Raw genomic sequence first — 13,138 nt, 5'->3', positions numbered from 1 at the left:
GATCTTCATTCATCCCGCCAGAGTTATCTCTTCCCCACTTTAAAACGGGACAAGCGAGGAATTCGACAAATGGACAGGAACAAATACATCCTTGAAGGGGTGAGAATGTGGGTTCCCAAAACCATAACTACCCTCATGGATCTGTCAAATTACTACGGAGTAATAACTTCCTAGGTAACTATCTGGGGATTTTGTTTATTATTATTAAACTCCAACTTGTTGGACCCAAATAAATATCTCACTTCACCTTACCTAGGTACTTTTCATTATCGCTAGTAACTTACTCCTGATTCATTGAGACGACACCACCTTTCCGCTGCATTAGCCCAACTCTTCCATGCGTTAGGGATGGAATGAACATACAGTTGATGAAATTCTTCATTCTCAGCCTATAACCTCCGTCCTCATCAATCGCAGACCAGTGGTCCAACCAGGGTCCCACGATGATATCCTTGCAAGTGGACTAAGCCAGCCACCATTCGCGCAGTCCAAAGCGAATACTCCCCACCTCTGTGTCCGATAACAGTGTAAAACATGACAGGGGAAAAGGCCGAGTTTGTTCTCTAATTTTCTGCTCGTTGATCTATTGTTAAGTACAGATGTAGAATTAGTCTGTTTATTTTTCTCGCAAGGTAAGACAAACAGCTGGACTTGTGATATAACTTAACTAGTTATATATAAGAGGTTAAATGTTGGTCACTTGAAAAGCATACTTCGCGGTATCTGCTTTACCCGTGGCAAACAAATCATTTTCTTTCATTACTGGAGTTTCACGAACAAAAATACTTCTATAGATTTGTTCTGGCTTCATATTCAGCATAGATAGTCCTCTCTTAGTTATGAATTCTTGAATCATCCCATGCAATGATATCCATACTAATGACATCTCAATCATCACGAACTTCAAAATAAAACTCTTTGCGGCCATGTGCTGTTTATTATTCAGGATGTTAATTTTACAAAAAATTACGAGCTATAATGAGGAGACAACCTGTCTCCTCCGAGTTAATATTGTGGGGGAAACCGGCTGCTGGTACTCCGCATTATTGGGCACCCGGTTCGGTAGGGGATACTTCTCTTGCTTAACTGCCACCTTCAAAAGCTCTCCCCATCCAGTAGTTAACCAGCTGGAGGGTAGAAAATAAACCATGCATGCAGCAATCCTGTTTTGATGACTTGTCAAACCCTGGAATGAGAACTGGTGTGAACCTTTTTTTTTTTTCTTTTTTTTTTTTTTTTTTCCTTTGCATGGAATGATGTTATTTCTTTGACGAACAAAACTAAATGCCGCCCAACGTATCACTGACACTGGTAGGGCTAGATAGTTCTGTTTGTTGATTCACTGGGACACTGAGAGCATATTTCGGACAAGAAACTCTTGTAATGGGTAGTTATAGTTAAACAATCTTGCTATGCGAGACTCAACTATTTTCTCTGCTCTCCCCCACAAACCACACCCCATACGCCGCGCGTGGGAAACATTCCCTGTATAATTCATCAGGATTACTTGTGTGTCCTTCCCTTTTCCCATTTCCTGTTTCATTTCTATTCTTCCCTTTTGTCAAATATGTCACACATATGGATAGGGGTAGCACAGCGTACCTGACTGGTAGTTGAACTGTTGCACTCTTATGATATAAGTGTTTTCTCTTCCATATGCAGATTGTAGTTATCACGGCATTCACTGTTTGTGATTTAGGAAAACGGGAATACTAACACTTGTAGATTAACTCTAATCTCTTCCCTCTCACTCTGCTTCTTCCATTCTCCTTCCGTAAAAATTGATTCTCTGATGCAAACCTCTATGCTGTGTTTAGCTGTACTTGGGGACTTCTCGACTCCGCCATGATGACAATTAACAATAAACATAAACTCAACGTTTTACCACACGGAGCTCCTTCATTCCACTTCCTCTGGGCATAAGGGTTTTATAATGCAGACCGGATCATCTGGATTGGGAGGTGATGTACTGCTGACCTGGGAAATCGTTCATGTGGTGAGAAGTAGGGTAAAACATGTGTAGGATAAATGTAGTCACATGTAGCAGAACTCCGGATGGTTCCCCTGGCAAATATAGGAAAGATGTTGGATAAGATAAATGACAATTCAACTTCTCAAAAAGAATATTGATGTGATTAGGCAGCATTTGAGATGAAGGAACCAGTTTCGTCAGGCTTGGGGGCTCTAGGTAGAGCACTTAGGGCTTCACAAATCACGTGTAATCCCTTCCCAAATACTGAGCCATACGTCATGTTTCAGGAACAAAATCCCTTTGTAAAAGGGGGAGAAAAGATTTTAAGTGAGGGGTTAAAAACATGGCAGCTTTGAAAAGAGCACTATTGGGAAGATGGAATGTTAATAGCTCAGCACTAGTCTGTGCCTTGCAGAGTTAGGTAGCTGCATTCACGCCATATCGTCAGCATGGACAGAGGGAAACAAGTAGATAAATCGGGGAATTGGCAGGGCCACTATCTAGTAAAGCAGGAATAGCAGCTTCGCTGACTGACCTCGGGTGCAGACGAGAATCTGCAACATACGGGATGGGGGATTTGGAAAGGCCTGTCCAGATGGGTATGTGGAGAAGGTATAGTGGACAGACCAACGGAAGCAACATCGTCAGGGGCACAATGAGGAAATGACAACCAGTTCCAAGGTTTACTGCGTCAAATCACTCCCATTTGGAAGAAAGAAAAGAGTGAGAGATGGAATGGAGGAGTTGGCCCATGGAACAGTCTAACAGACGAATCCATGTCGAGCTATTAGATCTTGGAAGACGTAATAACATGTTGGAGATTCCTTTGCATAGCTGGCACAGTTGGGATCTGTTGGGTCAAATTAGAGCCACGACCTCATAATGCGAACTCGAATTGACTGAAAAGAGTTGAAGGAAACTCAAGGCCGGAATGCGCAGCTCGTAAGCGAGCGGGGAAGATCTAATTGGCTGCGGCGACGGGATATCACATCGAGGAGGCTTATAACCCATGCCATTCCCCCCCATTGAACATCTCACCATTCAAATCACCTTTCTGAGCACAATGTTTAACATCCCTCACCATATGTAAATTCATCCCAAAAATCGCAAAAAATCACACCCCGAGACTCGGCTTTCAGTCCTGCAACCAGTTCGTCACTAAATTAGTGGCTGACCCCCTGAAACCATGTCGTCGCCATCCCTTGACGTGGGCAAGGTCAAAGATGATGAACAGTTCATATCATTCGGCTTCCACGGTCGCATATCGTATGATTTCGAACTTTTCCCGCCATTCAAGCATTTGGATATCGAGCGAATCACCGTTGACAAGACAGGTTAGAATCACGTGATATACGGACGTCAAACCCAAGCCTTAACCCCTCAACACCCGGGATTTTCCACGTCCTCCACAAATGATTGCAAACAAGAAGAAACAGACCCGCTTCGGGGGCTAGATTCTCTTCGTAAGAATCCACCGACTGGAAAGAAAGGCCAGCAGCTTATCCAAACTGTCCAACAGGGCACAAACGGGAAACTGAAAACGACCTGGGCAAGCCAGGGCAAACCAAACGCCATAGCCCAGGAAATAATGAGAGAGTGGTCAGCCGGGCCTAAGGCTATTCCAAAAGCTCCTCTTCCGACGCGGCTGCCGACACCAGATTTATCGAACTGCCGGCCATGTTTGGGTTGACCTTTGTACGGAGTAGAAAACCCGGGGGAATCGAACCGAATCCATACGGTTGATTCAATCTGATAATAATGAATAGACGTCTCCACAGCCGTGAAATGTCAGCCTTTGTCAGCTAGATTGGCAAGACATAACAAGGTTGGAAATTATATGGAATTTTTGGAGATTTGGGTAGCCTGGAGTTATATGGATTTTAAGGGACCAGACTTATTGATATCACTGCTGATGATACACATAACATTTAAAGTACCAAATACAGAAGAAGGACTTACCAACTCATGATTTTTAATGCTGATACTGAAGTGTTTTGTATATCGTTAAGGGCAGTGATGTTAGTTTCGAAGTTGATGATTTTAGCCAGTAAGGTTGGCGTTGGCAAATAAGAAATCACGTGAAGTTTAGTGATGCACGGACCAGGCCGCTTAATGAGTCCTTTGATCGAGTGACTACTGATATTAAATTCAACAGCGTCTTTTTTTGTGTTCTCTACTCTTTGCTTCATTCCTTTTCTTTCATATTCCCTGTAAACCTGATTTCCTCCAGAAAGACATTCAGATATGATGCATCAGTGTCGTTAAATTGGGGATTTGTTTCATACCTTGTGCTGTCTATCCTGCTTTTACCTTCATTGCTAGGATCCTGTAGCATGTCCCCTGCTCGAATCGCAGAGGAATCCGAGCAAGACAAACAAATCTTAGCTCTTGCCAGAGGCTTTGATACTCTTATTGAAACCATTCAGAAACTGACATGGCAGGAAAGGGAGTTACGGAGCAAACTGCAGTTTGCTCATGATGAGGTACGTTGTTACTCTTTCTCTGCTTCGAAATTTCCGTTCCCTCAATGCCTTGTGATGAGAAAACCTTTGATTAGCTCTAGATCAGTAGCTGCTTCTATGCGGCAGTGACCGATTCAATTTGCATGTATTAGCTGATATGGCATTACCTTATTCTCTACTCACTCTTTACACCACAACTACCCAATTGGCATTATCTAATGTTGTGATCAACAGTACCTGAAGCTCGCCGATCAGCTCCCTAATCGATCAGCTTCTAGAACAGAAGTAGCGGAGAAGATTTTACCCCTACCATTCCAAAAAAACAACTACGACGTATCTACAGATACCACTGGGTGGATCTACGACGTAGAAAAGGCTGGCTACCTTGCAGCTCTAGAGTTCGAGGCAATTGCCAAAGGACTTGACGCGTACAGAAGTTTGGCTGATAGACGGACCAGACGGGACATACGGGATGGGCATCATCAAAATGCAAATACATGTCTTGTTGCGGTGGATGCCAAAGCTAGGTCTTCTATTGAGCGTGATTTCACAACCAACGGAGTGCGGGGGAATCTTCAGTGTCCATTTGCCATTCCAAATGGCCATGGGGTTACCCCTTCCACCTTGGCGAACGGGAATTTAGACTCTTGTGCGCAAGTTCTTGACCCTATCAGGGCTGAATCTCTCCAGGGTACACACTCTGCTTCGGTTCGGGATGCTGTTCCCAGATGTCCAATTAGATATCTAGATGACCACTCTCCAGAGGAAGTGGCAAAATATTTCCAAAACCACAAGCATGAGATACCTCGAAGCCACGCTATTTGTATCCAGCGTTATCAAAAAGATTCGCAGAGCATCCGCCAACTCGACGAGAAATATGGTGACATGGTCAATATGATCAAGGGACTAGGGCTTTATCATCAACCGTATCTTCCCTCAACCGAAGAGCATAGTAGGCCGGGTGGCACGGAGTCTGTTTCTGTTGGAAGGGTAGAAAAGTGGGCTGAAGATGTTAGCGCTAAGTCTTCAAAATTAGAAGAGGTCATGTCACCTTCCCATGAAAGAGGGAACGGTGAGGTGGAGGAAAGACGCAGTTATTTCGAACGACCTCTGAGAGATGTTCGAGTAGGCGAGTCACCTAGTAGGCCGTGGGGAATCCATGTTCCAGTTTCTCAAGAAGTCGCTCAGAGTTCCATTGTTTCCCTAAACGCACCTACGGGTGCAGATTATGAGAAGACTGCTCCGGATATCTCATCCATCTCAACTCCAATTCCCAGGAAATCGAAAACGTCACTGCCTGCGGGCCGTTGTCCATTCCATACTCTTGCGCCTAAAGAAGTCCCTCCGGGCGCTACAGCGTTTCCTGGCTCTTTGGCAGCTAATTTAGAAAAACAGGAAAGCCCTGAGCTTCAACCACCCAACTTCCCAAATACTCCACTCAATCCTCATGAAACCAGATCTCCTCCGTCCCCTCCTGTGCAACCGAAGATGGTGTTTCAAGGGCCTGTGTTTTTTGGTTATTCGGCGGAACAAGCTGCTACGCTCATCCAGAAACTTGGCCATTCTAGCGGGCTGAAATGACAGACTGTACAGTTATCTTTTCGTACTATTTGCCGTTATTCGACATCAGATTTTTTCTGTATTACATACACATCCACTGTCGCGTTTTTTTAGCGTTTGATGCATTATATTTCACCGTTTCACAGCAGGCTGCAGCCTGAGCATATTTCATGAAGTCAATAATTTTGATGGCAATTTGCTACCTACCACGAACCAGCTGCATGATTTATCGGTTTGCTTCACCCCGCGAACTAAATCCACCTCCATCCTTCCCGAATGCACTATCAACCTCTTGTGCAAATGAAATACATGTACTGAAACCATATCAGAGTCACTTATTAATCTTCTACAACTTTGAATACTCCCTGAATCAATTCATTGTAAATGAATTTTATATCACTGATGCATATCCACTATTTCGGGTAGTTATATTAATCCAAAAAGCCATCTCTAGGGTTATATCTAACCATCCATTGTGGCTCCAATCAATAGTAGAGACTGCACACTCACAAACATACCTGGAGTAAACTATACAATTTGCGACCAACAATCTGACACTTTTCAACTACGACACACAACGTTCACATTTTCTCTGCTGCTATTCTAAATGTGCAGATTTGGTGCATCATTTCTGTTCTACACCCAATTTTCAAGTTCCAATCCCCCAGTTTGAAATACCTAATAACAGTTCAAGTCCCGCCAGCAGTGTAAATAATAATTTCTTGACATTTGCGGAATACACCGTATTCAACCTTAACACCAGCACTCCACCCTGTGTTCCCTGTGATCGCTGTGCCAATACTTCCATAGGTATATAACAGCTCCTAGCGCGAGACAATCTTTTGCATGTTTCGCTTCCCTATCTCACGGAGCTTCTTACCATACAGATATATCTATATATGATCGGTTAGCACAAGGATCTCAAAAATTTCCATTCACAAGGGGGCTTACGAACAAGTGGGAGGAACGGAACACCAAGACCCAGCGATAAGAATGCTAGTAATCCTGCACCCCAGTCAACCCCCAGGGTTTCAAAGAGGCGCGAGCCGAAAAGTGGAAATACTAGAAGAGCAATTTAGAGTTGGATATATGACTATTTCTGGGGCCATGAATGGACGTTGGAATGATACTTGCCTCCGGCGAAGACAAAACGGAGAAAAGATACTGCGCGAGCTTAGCATATAAAGCATTTTTAATCTGGAAATGTATAACTTGCATGTGGCCACAGCTGAAGCAGGGTAAGCGAAACAGTCCACAATGTAAAGCTGGATTGCCATCTAAATATTCTAGGTTAGCCTTACATTTCTTTATGGTACAGGCACTGGGGTATCCTCCTACAAATATATTCATTGCTCCAGCAGCGAAGACTACGAAGCCAACTAGTGGCTTTGAGGTTGTTAAATAAGTCAAGCATTCTAATAAACATGTAACTTTCAAGAAGTATAGGTAGGAATCGGGCTGCAGGCAAATAAATGTGAACTCACCACGATGAAGTGATATTTTAGTGCAGAAAACCCATAGAGGAATAAACCGGCTACTAGCAAAAGAGCCCCGGGAAAAGCAGGCACCAATCTAGTATATTGTACACATTAGTTGATTTGCAAACATTACCAATGAAGAATGTGACCCTGGTACCTGGACTCTGGGTTGTATATATGATCGGGGCGAGTCTGGCGTTTGTAAATAATCCGATGTGCTTTAACAGTCGCAACCAGACCTATCATATTTCCAACCCCCTGGGCAAGGAGATCAACGCCGACAAATCCAGCAGAGTGGCCATAGCCTTCCCCGAAGATTTCTGGAAACTATATGTTTGGATGAGGTCAGTTTTATACACTCAAGGCTGGTAAGAGTGAGCACTCTCTGCATACTGTTACAATAAGAAGATATACTTCCCCAAACACCGACGAGAAGTACAATGAGAGTAAAAGTAGAACAGGATCAACAAGTAAGTACATGACCGGGCGAATAGCAGATGAGATAAGTGTCCCTTTTCTCGGCACACTCTCCAGGCGTAAATCCATTACGGTATACAACTCCCTCTGTGGGCATAATCGTCTATTTTTGAGAAGTTTCCGCTCAAGAAGTACTGGAGCATATGACTCTCTCATGTACAAAAGGGCTGCAATCTGTAAGAATGCAGCAGCCGTGGCCTGACCCGGTATTAGCAATGACAAAAGAGCTGCGGGAAGATTATCCTTACCGGAACCCAACAGGTCCATCTCCACGAAGCTCGCTCGGAGATCCAACCACCACAGGCTGGGCCAACAACAGGCCCTAAAATTCTGGGTGGTATCAGAATAGAATACCTACATATTCATTGGACGTAGGAACTCACAGTAAGGTGGACATCAAGGCAGAAGCCTTAGTTCGTTCTTCTAGGTCCCAAATATCTGCAAGAACGCCGCCAAAAACCGCCAGCCCACCAGAGCCTCCAACTCCAGCAAAGAAACGGCACACAGAAAGTTGAACTGCCTGCCTCCTAGTTAGCCAGCCCAATGACAACATATTTCTGTGGGGCTCCAGGAGGAGTTTACATTTTGGGCGAAACCGGCTCCCAAAGAGAAGGCAATAAACGCTACATTGCCTAGACTAACGACGATGGTTCTTCCGTAAATCTCACTCAGAGGGGCAGCAAAAAGAGGACCAAGGGAAAATGCAAAAACAAAAATGGAGATTTGGACGGCACCTAGAGTGGGATTTTTTATGCCAAGGTCGGCCATCACGAGGAGCAGTGCCGGAGCGAATATGGTACCTGGAGTTGTATAAGAGAAATCCGTTCAATAAACAGAAATTGTGAAGCTAACTGGAGAAAGTAGGTAGAAAACAATACCCCCCCGTTAGGGCTGTAGTCACCCACTTGGCATTTCGGGACCAATTCTATCTCAAGTTAAAAGTGCCTGATACAGCAGAATATTCTGCGGAAACATATAGGGGTTGATACACGAGGGTTTTCCGTGGAGTCTGGATTTAGAGTGACCAGATCTTACAAGCCCAAAATTAGCCTGTACTGGGTTGAACGATAGATTATCAAACAGCAGAGTAACATACCTGGATCCAATTCGCGCAAACCTGCGCCATCGAAGAAAACTTTGTCAGGACTGGCTTCTCGAAAGTTCAATTCTTCTAGGTATCGTGTTGTGACCAAGTCCTTCCGGGTATTTTTGGGTTCATTGGAGATGCTCGGACGATCTCCAGCATCAATAATGGCACTGGATGTGTGCAGGACATTCTGGTCTTGTTTTATTGGACCAATCGACATACTCAGAGAGGTGAAAATGGAACTGATCGAAATGAATGGCTGGCATTGAAATTGGAAAATGAGTTCCTGGCGGCTTTTCTTTTCTTTCGAGAAGAAGATTAATCCTCATTATTTTAGAGGACTCAGGAGGAAATGTAAGAAATGAAGTAGTTAGGAGGGTAAAATATCCATGGTTATCAAACTTATCCCAACAGAGAGTGAGATCTTGGGCTCGGACTAGGCGGTTTCTCCCAACACTCCTCAGCTCTATATTCAAAAACATGACGAAGAAGTTGTCATACTTAGGAAATAGGACCACCCGACTGCTGGTCTGGGTAGATCCTGTAACACCTCCACGACTGCTCTACGGGGAGAGTCAATGCTCACGCGGTAAGAAAATAACCGCAGTCTCAGAAAACGTGGGCATGTTATCAATGCCTGGCACATTGATCTCGAACCTTGTCAAATCACGACGTCAATCTCGGCAAGTGTAAATCTTTTGCTGCGTGCTTGACTTTTTCGAAGGCCGAGACCATGATAATTTTCACTTTTCCGCTAGCAGGCCAGGATGAGCTTCATTTAATTCGCCATCACTTCTTCTCAAATCACACAATAGTGTAACGGTCGTTATTGAAGGAAAGAAATGTTCTGTCGATTTCGGTTTGCAAAGAGTAACCCGACGGGTGTGAGGAATATGGCCAACTTCATCCAAAAATTGACCCCTTTAGCACAATGGTTCAATCAACGCTCCCACAATAAGGGGATCTGCTGGTGAGCCTTTTCATATGCCACCACCTTGGCGCCTCTGACCACTAAGTGGGGTAAAGGGAGACATGCGTCCGGTGAAGGCATACCCAGAAATTACTACTCTCTGTGTAAAACAACGTCCAAGCTCATTTTCATTTAGCAATCACAAATATATCCCTTCACGCCAAAAACGTAGCTAAGCAACAAAACCGTGAAAGGACCATTTATGCAATCGTAAAGTAGAAAATCCGTGTGCAGTCAGGTGTTTCTGGAATGTTCCCCAGTTGGTCCATCTTCCAGTATGGCTACACTAGCCTCGAGTTCACGGATGAAAACAATGCAGTTTGTGGGGAAACTATTCGGTCAAAAGGCTATTCTGGCCACGTAAAGTATCAGTGCCCGAGAAACCGTCAGCTATTACTCGTGGAAATTGCAACAAAGCAGTTCCTCAGGATCATGAGTGTGCCGAAGGGAAAGAATTCAGCCTTTGATTTGGCTTTCTGCTGCAACGGCGGAAACCCGTCAATCAAGCCAATAAGGCTACGAAAGGAGAGATTCCTCAAGAGCCACGGGTAAATAAATGCCGACGCCATAGCTATTCAAGCGGGTAAAATTTGAAAACCCTAAGAAAATTAGTTAAGGTTAATGAGAAAGATCTAATGCCAAGGATATCACTAGGCCCAAGTGAGCAAAGACAGTGTGCTTGAATACATACGATTCAGTTGCCCTTCGACAGTTTCAAGTATCATTCAATAACCCTATTCCCAATCGTTACTGGAAGAATACAAGAACATCAAAAGTTGGGTTCAACGATTTATCATACAACAATAGACTAGTCCGAATTAAGTAGACATAAACTGTGGAAGAAACCCAAGCAAGAAAACTTAAGAGAGGAGAGTTGTGCTAAACAACTCAAAACTGACATCCAATGTAAGGACAGGGTATGCTTTCATTGAAGAGATTAACTACATGATAAAAGCATTTCATAGTTCTCAACCTAACAAATGAGAGAAGGATTGCAAAATCATGCTTTTTAGATCATGAACTGGAAACGAAAGACAAGAACCAGCAGACAAAGGAGAAATGGGCAAAGAGAATGGTAGAGAAGGAAACAAAATGCAATAATTTCTGGGGAAATCCCATTCAAGGGCGGTTTTAGAGGAGAAGCGCTTGGGAGCGTCCCCACAATCCTCTTCTTCTTCGAACCATAAAGCGGGCCTCCGTACACCGCGGAGCAGTTGAATTCTGCCCCAACAATGCGAGTAATATTATAGCCTCAACAGCGTAGACATGTTGAACGATTCGATTTCAATTTCAGTGGCCAAGGGTCACCCACCGTCAATGACAGTCTAGACTTGGCCTATAGGCTGTACCTTTACAGGATGGTACTTAACATTTCATAATGTAAACATAAAAGTATAGGTATCAGAAACCATTCCAAACAATCCCACAAATAAAATGAGGGTCGATAAGAACTTGTAATGTCTTTTTCATATCAAAAGTTTCAGAGATAGCAATGGCAGCACGCTGCTGTTCAGACGTTTTCTAGAAACATTCATTTGATGGTCAACACCCTAAATAAAGGGTTGACATTTAAATGACAACCTCAGTGGTCAGACAAATAAAAGCCCTAGGAGAACAGCGGAGTTTTTAAGTCCCTGATTTCCAGTCAGGATGGGCACATCTTCCCTTTGATCAAACCGAAAGGAAGGATCAGAAACACAAAGCCTGCAAGCAAGCTGGAAAAGCAAACGTCCCAGTAATCATGATAGCTTCCTGGATTCCGCCCATGAGTGTCCCACGCCAAATTTATCTTGGGACTCGTCAATAGGGCGAGAATATGCTGGAGGACTGATGGGAGTTGCGCCTTTAGCCCCACTTTCATCCGAGCACCCTACCATCCCAACGTTCGACCATCCTACTCACGATGAATGGGATTGATTCAAAATGTGTGCAGCATCGAAACCTGGAGTACCGCTGGGGCTAAGCTAGCAGAGAGTATGCTGGTACTGGCTTCTTGGCATCGTTAAATATGACGGGACAAGGAATAGGAGGTTGATATTTTCCATAACCAGGTATCTTGTAGCGCTCCCAGGGAGATTTGTGTAGAATGTTTCTGAGTGCATCCTCCCAATCTCGACATTGAATCCCCTCTTGACATCACGTTCTCTTGAATATTTTTCTCTCACGCATTTCGCAACGGGAACATAAAACAGATCTGGGTTATACATGGTTTGCAGCGTGGAAAAGGGCGTACAAGAAGTAGTTAACAGGATTCACTTAGCATAGTCATCGTATATCAAGGAATTTAACGTTTCGATTGAGTCCTAGTCAAGTTCCTGGGACTCCTGGTCGGTGTACCTTTACACCTCAAAAAAGGCATTCATCAGAATATGATGGTCAAGTACTGCTGAAAGCATTTCCAGAGGAGATGGATGCCAAGATATGTTCAAATTAGGTTTAAACACAACACAGGTTGTTCTCACCTACAAACAACCCAGCAGAATATTTCTGATTGGCGGATATTTAAGCTTAATTCTCCCTGAAAACTCTCTAACAAAGTATGCCCTGCTCATGGTTGATACGCGAAAAAAGCATTTGATTTTTCGCATATCAACCTCGGAAGATATAAACGTGGATTATACAGAGTCGGGGTTTTTCAATGTTGTGACAGAAGGATTCGACACAATATGATAATTGACGTCATAATCTTTTCAGCTGGAAAACTAGAAATGCAATTTATCAGAAGATTTACTGGTAGTTTCATTTGTAAATGCGTTGTCCATAGGTACAGAAGTTGCTGTAAACTTCACATGTGGATGCCCGTGTCAGGTAGCAAGAAAAAAAAAAATTCGAAATATCAACAGACCTTGGATCCATTTGTGCTCCGTCTCTGTAAAAAAGAAAGCCCATAGCCTAAAATTAACGCCCTCTGCTGAAGGAACAATACTCTTTTCCAAGTTGCACATGAAAATTGCCAATCCATTATATGAAAATTCGTAAAAAACACAAAAAAATCTGGGTGACCATCATTGCCTTCTTCCCCCACCACTAAATTCCGGGTCTTGCTTCCATGTATCATCGTTCCATTGCTGCTTACGCCTGTCCTGCTCAAGAGGAGCTCTTACTGGTTCCCAAGAGTAGGCGCCTTGCTCA

General features: G+C 43.7%; 5 protein-coding genes across 5 annotated transcripts; 4 read left to right on the top strand and 1 right to left on the bottom strand.

Moving 5' to 3' along the window:
* Positions 1-3,158: 3,158 nt before the first annotated feature.
* Positions 3,159-3,662, top strand: PAAG_06904 (hypothetical protein; the record flags this gene model as incomplete). Its single annotated transcript, XM_002791312.2, has 2 exons — positions 3,159-3,306; positions 3,343-3,662. 2 exons carry the CDS (start codon positions 3,159-3,161, stop codon positions 3,660-3,662), a joined length of 468 nt encoding a protein of 155 aa, XP_002791358.2.
* Positions 3,663-4,305: 643 nt separating this feature from the next.
* Positions 4,306-6,015, top strand: PAAG_06903 (hypothetical protein; the record flags this gene model as incomplete). Its single annotated transcript, XM_002791311.2, has 2 exons — positions 4,306-4,455; positions 4,669-6,015. 2 exons carry the CDS (start codon positions 4,306-4,308, stop codon positions 6,013-6,015), a joined length of 1,497 nt encoding a protein of 498 aa, XP_002791357.1.
* Positions 6,016-6,818: 803 nt separating this feature from the next.
* PAAG_06902 (hypothetical protein) lies at positions 6,819-9,256 on the bottom strand (the record flags this gene model as incomplete). The annotated part of the gene is made up of 13 exons (XM_015846052.1): positions 6,819-6,887; positions 6,950-7,056; positions 7,160-7,271; positions 7,333-7,380; positions 7,479-7,566; positions 7,630-7,799; positions 7,866-8,147; positions 8,198-8,279; positions 8,333-8,469; positions 8,532-8,749; positions 8,802-8,874; positions 8,939-8,979; positions 9,046-9,256. The coding sequence occupies 13 exons, from the start codon at positions 9,254-9,256 to the stop codon at positions 6,819-6,821; spliced, it is 1,638 nt and encodes a 545-aa protein (XP_015700487.1).
* A 260-nt stretch (positions 9,257-9,516) lies between these two features.
* On the top strand, positions 9,517-9,729 carry PAAG_12295 (hypothetical protein; the record flags this gene model as incomplete). The annotated part of the gene is made up of 1 exon (XM_002791309.2): positions 9,517-9,729. One exon carries the CDS (start codon positions 9,517-9,519, stop codon positions 9,727-9,729), a length of 213 nt encoding a protein of 70 aa, XP_002791355.2.
* A 526-nt stretch (positions 9,730-10,255) lies between these two features.
* PAAG_12294 (hypothetical protein) lies at positions 10,256-10,558 on the top strand (the record flags this gene model as incomplete). Its single annotated transcript, XM_015847806.1, has 1 exon — positions 10,256-10,558. One exon carries the CDS (start codon positions 10,256-10,258, stop codon positions 10,556-10,558), a length of 303 nt encoding a protein of 100 aa, XP_015702602.1.
* Between the last annotated feature and the right edge of the window lie 2,580 nt (positions 10,559-13,138).

Source organism: Paracoccidioides lutzii, assembly GCF_000150705.2.
Source record: "Paracoccidioides lutzii Pb01 unplaced genomic scaffold supercont2.20, whole genome shotgun sequence".
Classification (NCBI taxonomy): Eukaryota; Fungi; Ascomycota; class Eurotiomycetes; order Onygenales; family Ajellomycetaceae; genus Paracoccidioides; species Paracoccidioides lutzii.
Note: the sequence above shows the minus strand (reverse complement) of the source record. Positions and strands in the feature narration are given on the sequence as shown.